At 43.6% G+C, this 21,465-nt stretch overlaps 1 protein-coding gene across 2 annotated transcripts; it reads right to left on the bottom strand.

Moving 5' to 3' along the window:
- Positions 1-8,480: 8,480 nt before the first annotated feature.
- LOC146798139 (SERTA domain-containing protein 2-like) lies at positions 8,481-20,934 on the bottom strand. 2 transcript variants are annotated; one of them, XM_085625373.1, is made up of 2 exons: positions 20,730-20,934; positions 8,481-12,747 (listed from the first exon to the last, which is right to left on the bottom strand). In XM_085625373.1, the coding sequence occupies exon 2, from the start codon at positions 12,742-12,744 to the stop codon at positions 11,656-11,658; it is 1,089 nt and encodes a 362-aa protein (XP_085481499.1). In that variant the 5' UTR covers positions 12,745-12,747; positions 20,730-20,934; the 3' UTR covers positions 8,481-11,655. The 2 variants fall into 2 exon arrangements, with proteins under 2 accessions (XP_085481499.1, XP_085481498.1); XM_085625372.1 differs by lacking the exon at positions 20,730-20,934 and adding an exon at positions 15,439-15,646.
- Positions 20,935-21,465: the final 531 nt, after the last annotated feature.

Below are 21,465 nucleotides of genomic sequence, written 5' to 3' on the forward strand. Positions count from 1 at the left end.
GGTTTGAAGAATGCACCTACCACTTTCCAAAGGCTGGTGAATCAAGTCCTTACTGGGTTGGATGATTATTGTGCAGCTTATCTTGATGATATTGCTGTCTTTAGCTCCACCTGGGAGGATCACCTGGTCCACCTGAGGAATGTTTTAGAGGCCCTGCAAAAGGCAGGCCTCACTATCAAGGCCACTAAGTGCCAGATAGGGCAGAGCAAGGTTGTATACCTGGGCCACCTAGTTGGTGGGGGTCAGGTTCAACCACTGGAGAGCAAGATCCAGACCATAAAGGACTGGGCTCCTCCAACTACCCAGACTCAGGTCAGAGCTTTCTTGGGCCTGTCTGGGTACTACAGAAAGTTTGTTAAGAACTATGGGTCCATAGTGACACCACTTAATGACTTGACCTCCAAGAAGATGCCAAAGAAAGTTCAGTGGACAGTAAGCTGTCAAAAAGCATTTGATGACCTGAAGCAGGCCATGTGCAGTGCACCTATTCTGAAAAGTCCAGACTACTCCAAAGAGTTCATTGTCCAGACAGATGCTTCTGAGTTAGGTGTGGGAGCTGTTCTTTCACAACTGAATGTAGATGGTCAAGACCAGCCCATTGCTTTTATAAGTAGAAGGCTGACCCCTAGAGAGAAACGTTGGTCAGCTATTGAGAGGGAGGCCATTGCTGTGGTTTGGGCCCTGAAGAAGCTGAGGCCATACTTGTTTGGCACTCACTTCAAGATTCAGACAGACCATAAGCCCCTCTTGTGGCTAAATCAGATGAAGGGTGAAAATCCCAAACTTCTTAGGTGGTCCATTTCCCTACAGGGGATGGACTTCACAGTGGAACATAGACCTGGGACTGACCATGCCAATGCAGATGGACTCTCCAGATATTTCCACTTAGAACATGAAGACTCAACTGGTCAAGGTTAGTTTAATGCCCCTAAGTTTGGGGGGGGGTTGTGTAGGAGAGTGGGGTCTGCTTTCTATGTTCACCCCCACTTTTTGCTTTTGCTTTACTGGTTTTCGACTTAGATGTGGCTGTGGGCCTGCTAATCAGACCCACAGCCCTGCTGTTCTCTCTCTAAATTAATACTATGTACTTTAGGTGCATAACCCATTTGGATAGGATCACCTTATTGGCCCCTGTACAGTGTACCCTAGGTACCCAGGGCATAGGTGTACCCTAGGCCTACCAGGGGCTGCAGCATGTATTGTGCCACCCCTGGCCTGGCCTTCCATTTTGACACAACTGGCTGATCACTCAGCTGGGGCAAGGTCGTGTAATCACCCCTTGCTTAGGTGTAGTATTCCTATACCTGACTTACATATAGACACATGTGTACCTATCAGTCACTCCTATGGCAGGCCTTGACAATCCTGGAGGCAGAGTGCTTGGTAACATGTGAGATGGTGCTCTAGCATGAGCTGAGCCTGTCTGCAGCTTTCGGAACCATGTCCTTATAGCTGTTCTATGATATAGCCTACCATATACTCTTAAAGTGCCTTATAATCTTAGACGGTTATGGTAACTGTGGTTTGGCTTTATCAAAACATGTCGTGTAAGGTGTCTAACACTCGGGAATAATACCCCCATGCCATTTCTGGACATGAGAATATTACTCCCCCCTTCTAGAGGGAAAGACATGTTAAAATCATACTTCAACTGTTAGCCTCTGACCAAAGCCTCAGCATCACAAAATGGATGCTGCTGCCACGACACAAGTCTGACCTCCTGCAGCTGGGAGTGATCCCAGCCAGGGAGGCCTGGACAATAGGTTTCCTGCTTGGGGAGGTGCTAGCACCTCCCCAGACAGCCTTTAGTGTATTGGGGCAGGGTGGGCTGAAAGGAATGAGACATGCCTGGGGCACACAAGGTGTTCCTTGCATAGTCCAGTTCAAACCGGCGCTGGGGCACTCCAGCCCCAGCTCTGGCGCGAAACTGGACAAAGGGAAGTGGGTGTAACCACCCCCTCCCAGGTCCCACCCATAAGGCGTGACCTAGCAGGTATCCCAGCCCCCCAGATTAGTATAAGAGTGGGAGTTGGGCCTCAAGACTCTAGATTATCCTGAACCTGCAAAACTGAACAGAAACTCTGGACCTTCGACATTCGACGAAAGAAGAAGACTGAAGAATCTCCCTTGTAGCCAAGGAGTGGCTACCCTGTGCAAACAGGCACCATCAAGAGACTACCCTTTGCTTTGTGAAACGTTCGACGAGGAACCGACTGCAGAGCCCGACCAGAGCCTTGATTTCCAGACTTCTCCGACCCTCATCCACATCTGCAGCAGAGCTGAGATCCGTGGAGGCGACGAGCGACGTGGGACCGGCTACCTGGGAAAAGTGGCTAGTAACTTACAGCGCAGCTTCTGAGGTACCCTCGAAGTTGTGCACCGGGGATTGAGAAGCCCCAACCCCAAGCACCATCTGCACCGAAGACCAGCCCCCCACACTCCACGAGTCCTGCGTGGGGCCCTTCAGCATTTTCCTGCTTGCCGCGTCTGTCCGGTTGCTTGCCCGCTGGCTAGTGGCCTTTGTGACGACGCTCCCTGAAATCTTCTGCGCTGGTTTGGCTCCTCCAGACTGGCTCCCGCTTCTCTGCAAAGAAGAAGCACCCCAGACCTTCCTGGTCTGCACCAGAAGCAAGTCCTTTGTTCTTCGTGGGTTCCGCTTGCCAAGGCTTGGTGAGTCCTAGTCCAACTTCGACGCCGCCGACAGCAAGAGCCTTCGTGGGACAGCTCGCCTCCTGGTCCTGGTCGTCCTCGACGCTTCCTGGTCCTCCTGGCTGCAGCGACAAGCTTCACCTTCACCTGCAACTCTTCACGACATCGCCTGGTTCCTTCCTGGTTCCACGTGGTCACTGGCTAGTGACCTTGACTCTGTCCCCTCTGCTTGCAGGTTTCTTCTCTTCTTGATCCCAGCCTTGGGATCCACCGGACACTCCCCCCTGACTGCCTGTCAGCATCTTTCTTCAGGCATCCATAGGAGTCGACGACGAAAACGACGCATCTTCACCCCTATGCACCCGCAGCCTGTGGGCTAGGTAACTTGGGTACTCCGGTGCTCATCAGGATAGTGACTATCCTAGTGTCTAGTTTTCAAGTCTCAACTTCCTAGCTACTCCGGAAGTGTCCTAAATCTATCTATTTCTAAACTGTAACATTGCTATTGACTTTTACGCATTACGCGTGAGTGTTTCCACTCTGCACACGAATCCCGTGGGCCTCCCACTTCCCAACTAACGCTAGTGTAGTGTAGCCCCAGCGATTCCCTAGGCCTAGGCCTATTCTATTTCCGTGACAGTGGTTCTTATACCACTTACTTAGTATATGGTTTGCGTGGCCCCTAGGGCCTAACTGTATTACTTACCTTTGTGACTTACTGTATGCATTAATAAGACTGTGTTGTACTTACCTCTAATCTCATAAAGAGTGCTGAGGGTTTGCTTAGAATAAATACACTTTATTTTATATATATATCTGTTGTGGTGTCCTTTCATTTGGTATTCAAGGGATTATATATGGTATCACAGCTGGCTTCACATGCCATTCAGAGTTTAGCCTAAGACTGCTCTTGTCCATGCTACCACTAGGATAGCTGGTCTATAAGGTTGACTTTACAACCAATCACCATAAGGGTATTTGGACTGATATAAGGTGTACACTATAACTAGTGACATCATACATCAGGCCAACTTCTCACATCTTCTTTTTCAGAAAGGGAGACGGCAAGTCCTGAACACTACCACGCTTGGAGGAGACTCCTGTTCGAATAGAGGCTACACTCTCCACCTCAGAAAGGGGGTTATCCGTATCCTTTAGTTTTTGAAGCCACAATAAAAGGCGACCCTCCCTGTCCCTCATAGTCTTTTGAGAGATGGTTCTACAGATTTTACAGTTGGCCACCTTATGGTCAGGGTAAAGACAATAAATACATTTGTCATGAGGGTCCTCAGAAAAGAGCCTTAACTTCCCACAAGATGAACAGGGGACACAGGGACAGAAAAGAGACTTCTTACTTGAAGACATGATGAGAAAACTCAAACCAGAGCAAAGAACTGAGCAGAGCTCAGGGAGACTCCCTTCCCACGACGTGCGGTAGAAAATCTGAGGGCCTGAGCCTCTGAGGAGAAGGTTCTAGAGGGTGCTTGCGCCTGATTGGCTGGAGTTTGGACTATAAAACGACAATGATATGTCAGTAAAGTGATTCTTTTTCTCAATGCTTTCCTATGTGTCAATACTATCCTATGGTATTTTCACTTGATATGTTATTTCTGAATTGTATATAAAGTTTATTTGGATATGTATATGCCCTTATGTGGTTATGTATGTCTATGTATATACATGACACTTATTGCTTTTTATATACTGTGGAACTCCCACTTCGACGACGGGGAATATTCAAGCATGTGAATCTATGAAAGACACCCCAAATACTGGAGAACTTTCAAAATCCTAGGGTTACCAGAGACATCCACACAAAGGTGGGGCTACCTCCAACGACTGTTCAAGATATGGGCCTACTCCCATATATATATTTTTTTTTATTGGCATTTATGTTATCGTTATGACAGAATTCCTAGGCATCGAGGGGGGTGCTGAGACCACCCCTGCCATATTGCCCTGATCTTGAACTGTCCGATAGATACCAGGCATTGAGCACCCTAGATGATAATGAATGACTTAGCTGAAGCTGAAATCAAGTTGGGGGCTCTGGGTACTATTGCAGAGGGGATACTATCACCGCCCAGGCGAATCATTTGTCCCCTAAAGATCATATACTTATCTCTGAGATAGTAACAGACTGTAGGTCGGTTGTAGCGAAGGCAAGCTGCAATGAACAACCTAGTCCCTGTAACACATTTACCTGTGCTCCAAATATGGATCCTGCAAGTCAGTACTCTGAGGGAGGTTTTAAGTTCATAACATGGAATGTGAAGGGGTTAACGAACAAGATAGGAAATGACGATTGGATTAGTACAATATCAGGATAAGATATCATATGTATGCAAGAAACCTGGTGTACAAGCTCAGTACATGGAGAAGGTGTTTCCCCTCACACTTTTTAGAAGCTATAGCGTCTCAAGCTGGGCGGGCAAAAAGGGGGGCTTTAGATTCTTATTTATAACAACATTTCTGTGAATTATAATATTTCATCAATGGGTCCCCATTCTCAATTATTGTGGCTGAATAGTGAGGGAGAGTTTTGGTAATTGTGAATTTTTATAATAATGTTTTTGATACTACGAGTAGTAGTAGAGTGGCAATGGCTCTTTATCATGGCCATGAAGCCTTCTCAGGTTCTCTTCGCACGGGTTTACTAGTATGGGCAGTTGATTTTAAGATTCAGGCATGTGCGCTATCTGCTACCCAGGCATGCGGCCACATTGATCAGGATGGGGAGGGAAATTATCAATTCTGCCATAACGAGTATGGTGAAGCATTGAACTCCATTATCCTACATATGACCTTCAATTACTTCGGTGTGGGTGTGCTATAAATAGGGAGCTAGCCCCATCATTTACTGACAGAAACTATTTTTCAATTATAGACCACGTATTGGGGTCTGTCTCAGCTAACGTTATGTGTGGTTACCCTAGTATTTGTACCCTCAGTTTTTAGTGACCATAAACTACTAAAATTACCATTCTTCTTTTGGGGGTCAGAGGCAGGCTTCATTTCATACAGTAAATAGTATTAACCCAACTAAGGCAAATGGTGTAAGAATCAAGTGGACTGGTATTGATCCTAGTAGGATTGTATGGAAAATAATAGTGAATGATTTTTAGGCAATAACTTATTGTCTCCAGGATGCTATCATACCAAATATATTGACTGAAAATGTTAACTATATCATCAGTTCTATAGTCATTCTTGACTCGTTACCCAACTACATCAGGGAATAAGAAATAGGGATGCTTAGATAGTGCCAACACTAAAGTCTTCCAGTCAATTAAACGTGCTCTGTGTTACTCCCTATTGGATACACTGGCCATTAGACCCTGCAAAATCAATATACATTAACTTTGGATACTACTAGGTAAAAAGACACTCCAGGTTGAAGCAATGGAAAATTTGGCCAATACCCGCAGAAAAAAGTAACATCAAGTTGTTTTGGGATACAGTGAATGCAGCCTTTTTAAAAAATTGATATTCACAGAGTTTTGCTCCCATGTCGCCTGTGAGAGATGGGTGTCCCACTTTTCTGAAATTTTAGACAAAATAATGGAATGTAACAGGGCGAGATCGGGAGTCACCTTGTGAGACTGATGCAGATTTTATGACCTCCAAGAAAATGGTAATTAATAATCCAAAACATTTACCATGATTTCTGGGCTTAAGCATAAACCTTTTTTATGCACAACACCCCAAATGTCTTAGTGAACTAGTTTTGTTATTTTATTTGCAGGCAACGTTTCATGGTCACAACAAGTTCTAAATATTAAAGCAAAAATGAGCAGGGCTTTGCAAGGGACTTATAAGTTTTATTCAAAATTGAGGAGCTGACCTATCAACGTAATGGTTTCAACATACAAAGCAAAAGGAGTGACTACAGCCTTATATGGAGCAGGTCTTTGGGGTTATGCCAACGGCACCGCCTTGCAAGTAGAAGAAAATGGCTTTTAAAAGCATCTATTATGCCTACCTTCTTCTGTATCAAATACAATCTCACATCAAGAGGTCGGCCGACAGTTCCTAGAAGATCTTCTTTAGGTGTGACCTTTGTTATTGGGGGCCTTTCTATGGGCTAAGGGAGAAACTGGTTTTACCAGAACAATTGTTTCAGATTGTTTAGCCTTGGATAAAGTCCTAAGTATCCCTTGGCTATTGTATATCAACTCTTCCCTTAGTAGGCTGTTCAATTTATCTATCTGGCCAGACCCTACCAATGTATTTTTAACGAAGAGGAGGATCAAAGAAACCTTTTTACAGTATAGAATGGATTAACAATTGACAGAAGATGGAGGAAACATGCACCATTTAGTTGCCTTACCAAATATGAAGTCCCCTCCATCTGATATGTTTCTTTGCCCTTGTGATGACCAAAGCACACTGCACTTTTTATTGTTTTGCAAATTTTAATCAGAATCTCAGTTTTTTATTTTATATCTCAAACATGTTTGTTGCACAGAATATTAGATCACATAAAGCAGCTATGAAATGTCTGGTGACACCAAGTGAACCGTCTCTATTATAATGTTGCCCTATTTATCTTGAAATGTGAGGAAATGTATCACGTAACAGTGCAGCAAATTAATGTTATTACTGTCTCATGTATTATACCAAAAAGGTTTTAATTGTATTTTATATGTTATTTCATATGTACTTTTATGGCTGTTTTTGATAGCCAAATAAAGTTTTAAGAATAAACAACGGTATAATGGGTATGCCCTTAGGTCACCTATCAAAAATACCTGTAGCAGCTGAAACTGACAAGGCATGATGACATACTGGTAGTGGGGCTTGCTTAAGGCAGCAGTGTCAGTTGTTCACCTTCTTTAGTCTGCAGCCTCTCTAAAAAAATTGGCCTGCTAGTCTATCACTTTTCTCTTCTTAAAAAAAAATGCCTGAAAGACTATTGTCCCTTTTCTCAGTGTAGTGACAGATTAAATCTGACCCGGTTAAAAGAAAGCTATATAAAAACAAGCCAATATAGCCTAGAATAGGCATTCAAGCTGGTTTTAATTGTAAAAGAAAAAAACGGAGGTTTTTAGAAATACATAAGTTTGCCTTTGATGGTGCTCCGGGATCCTGCATGTGGGCAGATTAAAGGCAATCAACTGTTCCTTCGCCATCAGGAGTACCTAGCATGAGGCAGTTCTTATCCATGGATATATAGAATTAACTGTCTAGCATAATACTGCTGGGATCTGTATGCCATTCTTTGTGTCGAGGGCTATAATGACCAGGGTGGGCATTTCAGGACCAGGATTTGCCAACCAGTAGCCCGGACCAAGATTACTTGGGCCTAAGCCATCAACTCTTCCCAAGACCTCAGAGACTGGCCTATTTCCACTCAAAGTACCCTCATATGGTATGGTTCTGTGTGTCGCTCTGCCTGGCAATCACTGAAAGGAAGGAGACAGGGTTGTAGAGGAGGACCCAGCACCTCATGCCTGTGGTACAATGTCCTACTTTCACTGAATCTCTTGGAAAATTTGCATTTCAGTACAACACAACCACTCTCATGCAGGTAATCACAAAAGCCTACAAGTGATCCCTTGAAAGCTCATGCACACTGTCTGTATTCCTCCTGGCTATGTTACAGGTCACTGAGTTTTCAGATATATACAAAAGTATGTTGTCCCGACAAACCTGCATGAAAACTAGTAGGAAGAGAATCTTTCATAACAGGACAATGAGAAAATATTCAAATTACTTGCCACACCCCCTACTTACCCATAACTGGAATAGCTGAAGACATCCCTCAACAATATAAAATGTCCACGTTTTCTAAAGAATTCACTTTCTTAGAAGAATAAACAGAAACCAAATGTGTTTTTTCTTTTAATGTTCACCGCTGAAGAACTTCAGATATTGCATAGTTTGAGTGCCAACATTATTCACATGTGCTGGTCCGTTTGGGACAGACACAGTAACATTAGCACATACATTTGAAGTTTAACACGACTGGTGTAATAAGTTATGTATACTTAAAAACCAAGGTAAACGGAAGATAAATTAAATGGGGCTAAGGGGGGGGGGGGGGGGGGGTAGACATATGCTGCCTCTGCTGATACAGCCTAAGACACGCCCAACATAAATGTAAAATTCCCCCATTTTGAGGCAGAAATCGCACTAACTTTTTAACTTACAGAGGGTCTTATAACGTGCATTAACCTAATTTATGGTAAGAAACCCATGGAAAGAATCCACCTTTTGTAAGGAGTATTATTCCAAATTATTGCTGCTTCAACAAACAGCGGAGAAACTTGAACAGCAAGTTTGGGATAAGCAGCCATATCATGAGGATCATAAGACTGACAGATATGCTAAGAGATCTGATTCAAGTAGGACTTACTCCTAGAAATGTTGTATAGTGCCTCACACCAGAGTCTGGAGTAACACTTTCTCCAACCCATTTTCTTTGGCCGCAGATCAATTTAGAGAGAGCTCAAATCACGATTGTGGTCTGCAGAAATATTTCAGATTTCAAAAGCTCCCCCATCTACCAGAGAATAAGGCAAGACTGAAACCTAGAGGAAAGTCCACAAATGCAGTTATTTATAAAAGTCTTGCGTAATGCATAATTTTACACACTTAACTGCCTTTCTGGATTGCAGCTTTCTGTACGGCTTTTCATATATTTAATCTCGCAGTGGTGGATCTTAAATCACTTAAGGGGTAAGAGCCTTTTAGTAAATAAAAATGGCAAACATGGGGGAACCTACTAGAGAAAACATCGAGGTAAACCTTGCATGTTAATGACAACTAAGGAGGACAGGGGTAATCCAAAAGGCCCTGATCCACAACATTTAAGGATTACCACCAACTGCATGAATTAGTTTTATATTGATACAATATATGGAATGCTTCTGATATTATATAGATATACCCTGAAACAACACATGCTGCGTTTTGTTTACTGTCCAAAAGCCTGCGTGTAAATCAAATCATATTCCCGCGTTTTCACCACCACTTCAATACAATCTATTTTTGTTGTGAAAAGAATCATGGCTTTTAGTTGGAGGTCTACGAAAGCTAAGCAAACCGTACCCAAAATCTTTGGGTATTCTTGTCTAGTTATGCTGCTTTTACCCAAACACTGCCATCAAGTTCCCTAACAAAACCAGCATGACTGTGTACGCGTCAGATTAGGAGTAACTAGTTTTGGAACGAGAAAGAACCTATTTTTCACATGAACATTCATCGTCCACGTGATTGGGTTTGCAATCACAAATGAAATCTTGATTTCATCTTCCCCATGGCGCTTACCACAAACATAACGGATCATGCACAAGCTGCATGGGAGAAACATACCTGTGCCATGTGCAAAAGGAACATTGCAGCACCACGCCGAAATCTCATTCTCAGGGACTTGTCATTTCTTTCCGATTCTTACTTTCAGATTGTTTCCTTTCAAACGATCTAATAAATCATAACGTATAAAAATGCAGGACAAAAAAAATGTCTAAGAAAGTGGAGTTGTGAAATGTTTTAAAACCTACTGCCAAATTACAGAGGTGTACTACTGAAAATAAAGTTAGGTCTACTTGAACATAATAAATTAAAATCATTCTTAAATAGCTAGGGTTCGCCTCACTGTGATCCAAGCAGCTGCACAAATCTTCCACTGCACTGCCTAAATTGTGACCCACGTTAAAAACCATAGGACATAGAGGCAAGCTGCAGTCAGTGATCAGAACGTGGAGGTGCCCAACATCTTGGACACCAAAAGTTAACACTTGAAAGGTAGATAGGTAAGTAGGTCCAGCGACAGCAGGTGTCCAACAGTCACCGGGTGGAATCCCCAAAGAGAGTACCAGAGGTAAAACAAACCTGGCCACTCTGCTTGTGCCATTTGTAACAGTAGGTAGCCTTTTCGCAACCAGCTTAGAACAGTTGCATATCGAGTGCTGTTTAAAAAACATCAGTAATAATCAATACCTCTCAGCAAGTTTTTCAGCTGGGAACAGCGGCGTGAAAGTCGATAATCTTCACTTCAGGAGGTAGGGGGGGCGAGTTATTGTAGACGGTGCATTTGGTGCTGGACAACCTGCGTGACTTGCTTCCTCAGATAACAGTTTAGTTTATGGCTTTATAAAAACAAACTTAAAAACTGTTAAAAGCAATCTCCTCTCTGATTAGCCATCACACAAACGTGCATTAGGTCAGGCAAAAGGCGGCAAGCCTCGTTTCTAATGTACATCCCTTGGTTGACAAGTGCTGCACCAGTTAACCCCAGGGTGAGACATGACACCGCTTGGGGGCGCATTATAATACTTCGATATTTTACATAATCACTTCAAGCAGAACTTAAAATGTAAGACTGCCTTCCTGAACCCTCCGAAACAATAATTTACATTCCAATCCCCCACCCACTCCCAGGTCACCCACTGTCTAAATGTTAAACCCAAATGCACTGACATAAAAAAAGTTCTCCGAAATGATGAACAACATTCATGAGCAAGTGGGCATTTGAGGCATTAACATGTATAGAGTTTTTCCCTTTTATAGCAAGATTTAAGGCATTGCAAGAAAAATGTATTAAAATATAAATAATGTCTTCATAGAAGATCATACTGAGTCTCCAAACTTTCCACTTATTAATAAAGCCTTTGGCCTTCATCAATGGATGAAAACATCATTGCACTCGTCACAGCAGCTAATGTGAATGGGATCACGGAACGAGAGAAGCCACAACAGCCCCTATTGCAGTATTCGAGAAAATAAAAAAATAAAAAAAACTTTTGCCATACAACGTTGTGTTGACCAAGGCTTACAAAAAAACCCAAAAAAGGTCCGTTGTGACGGCTTTGTTAAAATGAAAAGTAATGAGCCGACAGTCAGCCTTACAGTTTCTTTGAAAAACAATAAATTATAAGAACCACTTATTTGTAAACATTGTGCCATTTCATACTGGCGATGTGTGATCACAAGAGTACACCCATTAGTCTAGGCAGAAAAGATATCTTGCTGGGATGGTGCTATACATTGTGAAAAGCAGCGCTAGGAGCCAACGAGAATTTCCATGATGTTATCTAGTTCATTCAAGTCTCTGCCAGGCTGGTTTGAAGCGAAGGAGGTGGAATTACAGGAAGAATTAAAAGGAAGGTCGTCAGTAGGATAAAAAGACGTCCGCCCACCAGTGGTTGCAACCTGAGTAACCTCCCTCTCAAAGACAGAGGTGTCAATGTCCAGAAACAGATCGTCCAGAGGGAGGTCCTTCAGGTAGCTAGAGCTCATGAGCTCCAAGTTTCCAAAGACATTGTCCAGTGGCTTGGATTCCAGCAGGCGGCTTGGTAAGTCTTTCTGGGGGGATTGTAGTGGGGCGGAATCGGGCTTTGAATGCAAACTTCGACTTTCAACCAAGTCCAAAGGATGCTCCTGGCAAAACTCTGCTCCAAGAATAAGTTCCCCAACAAGCTCAATGTCCATGTCTTCGGCAGACCCTGGAAGACTGGATGAAGCCCTCTGGGAAGGGCAAGGATCAAAAGCTAGCACCCGTTTCAGCTCCACAATGCTGTTTTCATCAGTGTATGAAACGCTAGACAGGGGACTTTGTGAAGAACATTTGCTTGGGGAAACGTCATATTTTCTCTCGGTATCTTGATTTCCAAAGAGCCGTGAATGGTTTTGTGATGGAGCCCCATCATCCAGAACAATTTCTAGGTCTTTGAGAATGGAAGATATGGCTGATGTCAGAGAAAAATCATCTTCCGAACAAAACATGTTATCCAGTTCTTCAGCAACGACATGAGGGTGGGTGTGCAAAGAAAGGACAGAGGATGCAGCAATTCCTGGGGCTAAAGGTGTAGAGTCCACGGTAGTAGGAGACATTGGGTCGGTTAGTGGAGAAGCTCTGCTATTCTCCATGCGCATCTCTTCCTGCAGTACCCGAAGAGTATTGGCAATCAGAACAGAGCGACGCAAGCTGGGCTCCACCAGCATTCGTCCAGTGTTAAATTTATCGAGTGACATGTTCAAAACAGACTGACGCAAGCTGAAGCCCCCATCCAATCCGTGAGGCACTAAATCACTACTCATCACTTCGTCCCGGTCTGAAAATTTGCGCTTAACTCCTTTTGATGGCATCATGACCTGATAAGAAGAAAAAAAAGTCTGCTTTAGAAAGATGCACCAAATTGGGCAAGTCACATGAAAACATACAAGCTGGACACAATTTCATAAATATTGGTGTGCATAGTCTAAAAACAGAAATTTCCTACTTGGACAATAAGATTCATGGTGATTTTATAGTTACAATGTCTTTTTTATGCACAGATGATCTATTTTATCTACTGACGTAGCTAATAGAGCGGCAAATTACGAGGATCCTAAGAGTTCTTAAAGGAATTACAGAACCTGTACTTCAGGACACTTTGTATCAAATCACAACAATAATACCCCCTCCACCAAAGTCATGCCTTCTTCCCTTACAATGGCTGTGCGATGGAACCACGCATGTGTTTACCGCGCATGCCGGTTCCACGCAGTCTCAACAACGCTAGTAGTAACCATGAATGTCTTTACCACACATGCCTTTACAACAAATAATGCGTTGTTAAGGCATGTATGGTAAAGACATATCAGTGGTTAAGACATGACAGGTAAGCCTTAGACCCCCGACCAGAGTCCTAAAACTACCCCACCCCTCCTGAAAACAAACTCCCTCTGAGCCCTAAATATGTCCATGCCCCCAGTCCTAAAAACGACCCTGCCCTTACCTAAGCCCTAAAAACTACCCAACCTCCCCGCAGCTCTAAAAACTACCCTGCCCGCCTAAGCCCTAAGAGGGATCCCTGTGTCATGCCCTAAAACAGCCCCCACCCTGAAATCTAAACTACCCCCTCCCTCCTAAAAAACAAACCCCCTCTCCCTCAGCCCTAAAAACTACCTCGAACTGCCCCAGGCCTGAAAAGTACCCAGCCCCCTCCAACCCCACCCCTTAAAACTACCTTTACCCCCAACCTCTTAGTTCTATTTCCTTTCCTCTCCTTCAGACAAAGCCTTAATAAACTACTAATTTAACTACAGAAACCTTCCCTAGAATATCCCATCTCCTTCTACACTTGCCTGGCTGACTGCCAAAAACATGGCTTTGGTCCATCTTTCGAACTTCGCCAGCCTAATCACCGTACAGCACCCACCTTTACTAGGATAACTACCACACACTTTTCGAAAACTACGTTACTGTGTAATATGATCATTATTAAAATTAGGTATTCTTCTAAATGCATCACCCACCATACTACCTGTAGCCATATCGCCCAAATGTATGCCCAAGTAGGTCGTACCCCAACGTACTGTGCATTTACTTAATAGTGTGCTGCGCAAACACCATGCTCTTTAAACATTATTCATACATGGTTGTCGCTAGTGTGATTAAATACAATTCTATCCAACGGCATGTACATTGCGGTAACACTATAGTTGTAAAATAGAACTGGGATGCTGCAAAGTGTAAGATGCATCATTATAAAAGATAGCAGCCCCGAGATATATTTTGCTAAAATAAAAATCCACAAAAACATTAAATTACCGATTTTAAATATGGTATTTTTGGAGACCATTGGTTTTTATTAACGTATTGTCTAGTTTTGCATAAAGCAAATTTCTTCTGCTGGCGGTTTAGACATGCATCGACGAGGCCCAAACCTTATCATTAAGAAATTTTAAAGGATGCAATTTGGCAATTGCTGTATACAGTGTCGCAGTCAAAAGACTGCACATCTTCACAGAATAAATCCCACAACGCTTAAAGCGATTGGTATAACATCGGAGGTTCTGTATTTTCCCACCTTTTGCCTAAGACGAAAGGCGGAGTAATAATGTATGTGAGCGTTCATTATTCTCCTGGGTTGGGGGGGGAGGGAGGATCCCAGCCATCTCCGGCCCACCTCCAGCTTGTGGGGGAGGGGCAGCTAAAGGAGCTTCTGGTGACAACGTCGACTATCGAGAGCCGCGGCCCAAAGAAATGGCAGAAAAATTGGGATAACCCTCCAGATGAGCACCAAGCACACACACAAGAAGTAGAAAATATTTGATGTAGACACCGACGTAAGTACCCTGGATTGAGTACCCTCTATTCCCAAGCATTTAACTACCAAGGAGGGACTGCCTTCCAAAGGCAGGAAATACCTAACATTTGTACCGCGAGTTCTACCTCTGCCCACCGCAAACATTCTGAGACATTTACGGGATGCCAAGTACAGTGCCCAAGTCCCTCATACAACTGAACTGCATAATTAAAACGACTGAAGCATCGGCTACGCAGCAACTTTCTCCCTTAAGAGTACGCAAATACTGTAATACCACTGAAATATTACGTCCAAGCCGTGTAATCAACGTTATGTACCTATATCATACAAATATCTCGATTAAACAGGAGGACGGGGCTAACAGGTACAAGTACTTAGAATGCCTGAATCCCGTTATTTTGGACCCTTCACCATCACTACCGAGAATCTACCGTTCCACAATTAACCTCTCGCCACCCCTTTGTAAAAAGAAAACGAGCATGCCCGGTACATTAATGGAAAAATAGGCATGACATTGCCGCGGTTCCTTTAAACAGACCCTAGCTGCAGGAGAACGGCTGTATCCAGGAAGCAGGCCGCCGGGCTTCACTCCAGTTCACCAAAGCGCTTAAAGTACCACATGAAGGGTGGTGGATAAGTTCGGTGTCGAGAACCGGGATGCAGAAACAGAGTATTAAGCGAGGCACGGACGCAGAGTTAGCCGCCCCGTGCCCGGCACAGAGATGCCCCTCCGGTTGTAGACTTTACTCACTGTGGCTCTCCAGTTGTCCTCCAGCTGCGGTTGCAGCCCTAGGCAAGGCATCGGAAGAAGTGAGCGGGGGACAGGGAGGCTCGGGACGGGGCCTCGGGTCCGTTGCGGTTTACTTCATACGGAACAGAAACCAACAATTTTTCGGGGATCTAAATCTCTCCGCTCCTAACCTCCCTCCTTCATCCTCCTCCAGAGGCTTCCCGCCGGTACATTCAAGCAGGGAACCTGTCGTGCCCCCTGGGACTTGTAGTATACAAACCCCTCCCCTTCTAATAAGCCAATGGCTAACAGAGGACGAAAATACTACAAGTCCCGAAGATTCATGCGCGACCAGGACGCCATTTTAACCCAAGCCGGGCTGTTGCCAGACCACCATCACAAATAAATAAACAAACAAGGGAACAGCAGGTTAGTTGGGGAAAATTGCAGCGAGGGAGATAAGGTGGCTTTAAGAATACATACGTGCCAATAGTCCCGATTCAAGGGACGACTCGGTTTATAAAGCAAATAAATGCGGTATTTTGGCTATCTCCAGCCGGTAATCGCCTCTGCTTTAATAGGTCAATTGGAGAAATACTTTCTCTAGGTTATTTTTAGCATCTCCCGCTTTCTAAAATGTAGGTATGTAGGAAAATCTTCCGCCTATAATTACTTTTAGTCGCTCCTGGGCTTTTGGACTCCTGCACAAACTATACCGTACCTTTAGTTACACTTCTCTCACAAGTCCCTCCATACTTATTCATATTGACTGATATTTCAGAAGTGGAATAGTTAATTTCATGGCATCATGAAACGATCCAGTGTACCTCTATTCAAATGCCTGCTTATCGAGATAAACACCCACGGCGAAAAGGTAACTTTCACGGTTGTACTACTTCAAACAATCTGAAAGTGAAAGGGAAAGTCTACCGATATCTCTCACAATTCTAGTTCTGTATTTCAATGGCAAGGTGAAAAGTTTCCCTTTACTTAGTGTGCGTAGTTCACTTTCTGGGGTAACTTCTGGATAGTTACATGTCCCGCTCATTAAACTTGTGACATTAACACTTCCCAGTCACTCTTGGGAAGAATTCTTACCTTTGCATAGCAAAATACAAGTGATTTTAGAGAATTTCTCAATGAGAATGTGTATTTTCTGGTCTCATTACAAGTTTACACTGGAACAAGTAAGATTGCTCAGTGGTTTAAGCCACTGCTTGTGCAACTGTGTCTGACCAGCAAGCCAGCTCTGCCTTTCACCAAAACCAGGTGCCAGGATACCCGCGCGGGTGATAGTGCGCATTACAAATACACAAACCAAGGCAGCTAGCTACATTTATATCTTACATCGGCCGTGTTACTGAGCTATGTACACTGTAATGTTTAGCGGGACAGCAGTAGTGCTGTAATTCACCAGTATATAATGTGTTCTTGTAGCATGTTCGACTTGATTTGCCATTGCGATGTAAAGATGTACATTTATCTGCCTTGTGTATTTGTAATGCACACTATCACCCGCGAGGGTATCCTGGCACCTAGTTTTGGTGAAAGGCAGAGCTGGCTTTCTGGTCAGACACAATTGCACCAGCAATGGCTTAAATCACTGAGCAAGCTTACCTGTTCCAAGGTAAACTCGTAATAAGACCAGAAAGAATACATTCTCATTGAGAAATTCTCTAAAATAACTTGTATTTTGCTATACAAAAGGTAAAAATCCTACCCATGAGTGACTGGAAAGTGTTAATCTCACAAGTTTCATGAGCGGGACGTACATGTAACTATCCAGAAATGACCCCAGAAAGTGAACTACGCACACTGAGTAAGGAGGTGATTACAGAACATGTTAACACGTTGTAGACCTAACAGTGTAAAGGAAACTTTTCTCCTTGCCATTGAATTCATAGAATTGTGCGAGTTATTCGTGGACTGGACTTTCCTTTTCAGATTTTTTGAAGTAGTACAACCGTAAAAGTTACTTTTTTGCCCTGGGTGTGCATCCCTGTAAGAAGGTATCTCAATAAGAGGTACACTGGACGTTTTCATAATGCCATGAAATTGGCTATTCCACATCTGATATTTCAGGCAATATGATTAAGTATGGAGGGACTTGTGAGAAGTGTAATTTAAGGTACAGGTATAATCCAAAGCAAAAACAACAAAATAGGACTGGGGCTATTCGGCATCTCTCCCTAACCATACCCATATCCCAATTCCCTCTCACAGGCAAGTACCCAGAAAGGTCAAAAAGAGTCCTACGCCAAGCGCCTTGCAAAAACAGATGCAATCCATCTATATATTTAAATAAACATTGCCAAAACCAATAGGTCTAGCTTTATTTTTTTTAGGGGAAGTGTATTGTAATCATTGAGAGTGTGTTGCACCCATTAGCCCTCGTAAGAACATACCATAATGAAGTAATATCTTGGGTATAACAGATCATGGAGGTGTGAGTAGGGCTCCCTTACTGGACGGACAGCAGCAACAGACAAACTGTACCCTCAAAGAAGATGGTTTCAAAAAGTAGTCCGAAGATACATTTGGTGTATTAAGTGGTGACCTTAAAAGGCACACACAGCAAAATAGTGTAAAGCAGATACTTCTGACAAGGGGTCAATATTTTTATGAATCTTTAAGGAACGCTCAGTGCCTCCAGGTGTCTACTTTGTGAACTAAAAGGATCCTTAAATACAGCATGTTATCAGGACAACAAAGTAAAACGAAAGGAAACCTCAACAGTTATTAATGAGCAGCACTGTGTCTTTATGACAGGCTAAGACATCCATGTAGCACAACATTCCTAACAAAAAAAGCCAGGAGTCAGCAATTAAAATGTTGTGTCAGCAGGGTAAAACATCAAAGAGCACAAACTGGGTCTCAAATATCAACTTTGTCATGTTGCATGTGCAGTCTAACCACAAGGTTACTTGATTCTTCATAACCTAATGTAAACACAGATGGGACCATGTAACCATCCTCAAAAAAGCCATGGCAATGGCAAACCATTAGAGCTAGTAGCTAAAAAAAGGCCGGCCTAAAGCTCACCCACTCTCTCTGTAATCTCATTGTGCTTTTTGGAAGAACTCTATAGACAATATGTATTCAAAAAAGCTAATGCTATCTTTATCAGACCTAACTACTGATGGCAATGTCACTTTTGATCAAATTACAAATGTTAAAGGAATGAGACACAGTACAGGACAGTTAAGCCTTGACAGATAATCCCTCATTCCAAACAGGCCTGAAAACTAACATTGTTAATACCGTCCCGCTGAAAAGTGCATTTTAACCAATGCCTTTCAACCCCAGGACCACACGCCCCACCTCCTACCACAAAAGATATTTAAGGTAGAATTATAACATTATTATTAGGGCTTGGCAACACATGTATATGTTATTAATGCATGCACTACAACATGCAACATTTCCGGAGCAAACGACAGCTCTACTGTGGCAAAAAGTAACAATGTTAGGCGCAAATCTCACCAGTAGAAAACAAAGACCAGGAGAGCTGCTGTGTTCCACCATAAAAAAAAGTGTGGAGAGTTACACAGTACAGTGGGTAGGTGACAGGAGTTGTATTAGACTCAATATCTGTAATTGCAGTCCCCATTGGCTGCTTACAGATTGGAAATTTCACCCTTCCCCTGTAATCTATCGGTTTTAAAATGTTTATTTGCCTTGTACGGTGTAATACTGTACTTTTCATGTTTTGAAATGAAACAAGTTTTTAAAAAAGCGCGAGTTTGGGCAGCACACAACATTACTTCCTGTAATTATACAGTTATCCAGAGTTGGACTGGCCTACCGGCAGTGCCATTGGAATTATGTGGCAGGGAAGAGCAAATTATGTGGCAGCAATGACTAATTTACGCAGCAAGAAAAATCTAATTGTGCAACCTAAGGAGGCACATTTTGCGATAGCATTTCTTAATTTGTTTTATTTTTTTCATATGTTAACACTGTTTGGGCAAAGGTTTCACCTCATTAGTACTATTTTAAGTTCCGAATACAGTAAAAAGCAACCTGAAGATGACTAATCATCCTTTGCATAGGGCCTTTCACTGCACAGCAACACAGGACTCTGCAATATTAGTAACTTTTTATCTGCTTAAGCAAAAAACATTTTTTCTTTAAAATCTGCAAATTATGGTTTCAGTGGTAAATTATGCAAATCTATATATAGGCATAAAACACCATGCACGCAATTCCAGTGGCCTGGCCTACAGGGCATTCTGGCAGTGCCTTAAGGGCTTGCCTGACAGGTCAGCTGTGTGGGACGGTTGTCTGACCGATTGTGAGAGCCTGTTTTATGATTTGGTGGACAGTTTGTTTACTGTTGATTTCTCCGATATTACCACGAACATTGCCTGCATCAAACACAATTCCATGCAGTCTCCCATACCTTGCAAAACACGTACACAGCTGCTCTTTACAAGTTAAAAACTGCATTGATTTGCAAATGTGGGCCATATTTTTAGCTACCTGATTGGCTAATTTGGGGGTATTTTTATTTTGGTTCCTGGTCCTGTTTTCTGTATAAGTCCGACCCTGCTCCCCGGCAAACATTATCTGCAGAAAGTTCTTTCCCACTGACAGTTTAAAGGAAAAGTCAACAACGTAATGCCTGGTAAGTGCTGGACACGCACCCCATCGCCTGTCCAAGTAACACATGCCTTGCACAGTACAAGTTAAAATGTTGGAAGGCATGACTTGCACGAGATCACGTGCATTACAACCAGGCGTACAATTAGGCCCCCAGTCGTCGGAGTTCACTTTTGCATCATCATCGTTGACCAACGTAAACTATGCCCCTAGTCCTGGAGAGATGCAGGACGTCCGACCCATTTAAGAACAGGTCACCGTTTATTTGCACAATGCTGACACTAACCTCCTTACCTGCTCCCGCATAGGTCTCTTGCCCCCTCGACTCGATAAGAGTGTCTTCTTTAAGCATAGCCCATATACATTTCAGAGACAGTTCTCCTACCCCATTTGAGCTCCGATTTCTTTTGCCTCTTCAACTAACTCCGCCCATACAGAGATTGTCCGACGCAGCCCCTTCCCCTTTTGCAGAATATCTTTAATATGAGGCAACCCCTTCCTCGGTCGAGGCAGAAGTAGCAGACTCCTGTCCCGCCGTAGCCTTGCCCACTGCAGTTCATCAACCTGCCCCCACAAAGCAAAACGCAGCGTACCACCCCCTCCCCTTTTCAAAGCAGCTGCGTTCTGCACCCCTCCTCTCAAGAGAAGCTTGCATAAGACTCCTGCCCCGTCAGTGCGCAGCCCCAGCATGACCTCCGAAGTCCCTTTACCTGCTCCGCAGGGCACAAGTCCCGCTCTCAGCCCCTGCGCACCATGCCTGGCCCCGTGAAAGGAGCCCTCTCTTCGGCGTTTAGCCCTCGTCGCCCCGCTCTCCCTTCAGACCTGACAGGTTCATCTCGCTCGCTTCCTTCTCTCTCTTTCTCTTAGGCAGCAGTACACTTTGGCAGAGCCCAGCCCAGGAGCACCACAGACTTCCAGCCATTGGCTGTGGGGCAAAAGACTTCAGCGCAGACCATTGGCTCGCAGGGTCACCAATCACAAATGTCTAAAGCTCTCACCCCTCCCCCTCTTCTCAGACAGCTGGTGATTTTTAACCCGGTGTACTGCTGCCCGTTGAAGGGGAGAGAGTTCATGGGTGGTTGTTCTTTTAGTACGGTAATATTTCGAGCGAAGGAAAGAATTAGGTTTCCGATTTTCACCCGTAGCTCATTTCAGCGCAAACTCACATTGGCGTACAGAGTTTGGTGAATCCCGGCTGTATTTAATTTATGTGAAAAAAAAATCGTTTTGTAAATTACGTTTCCGGGAAAATATTAGCTCTACTGTTAGGCACTGTTGGTAGAAATGTGCACTCCGATATCCAGATTTGCCGAGTTTTGGTCATTGCAATAGATATTGTGTGACTAGTTAAAGAACACGAATGTGTAAGCGGCTAAGCTCACGGTTCTCATGATCGTAAGAATGTTTAGTGGACATGTAAATTGATTCGCTCAGATACGAATTTCA

The sequence above is a fragment of the Triturus cristatus genome, chromosome 9 (genome assembly GCF_964204655.1).
Source record: "Triturus cristatus chromosome 9, aTriCri1.1, whole genome shotgun sequence".
In the NCBI taxonomy this organism is placed as follows: Eukaryota; Metazoa; Chordata; class Amphibia; order Caudata; family Salamandridae; genus Triturus; species Triturus cristatus.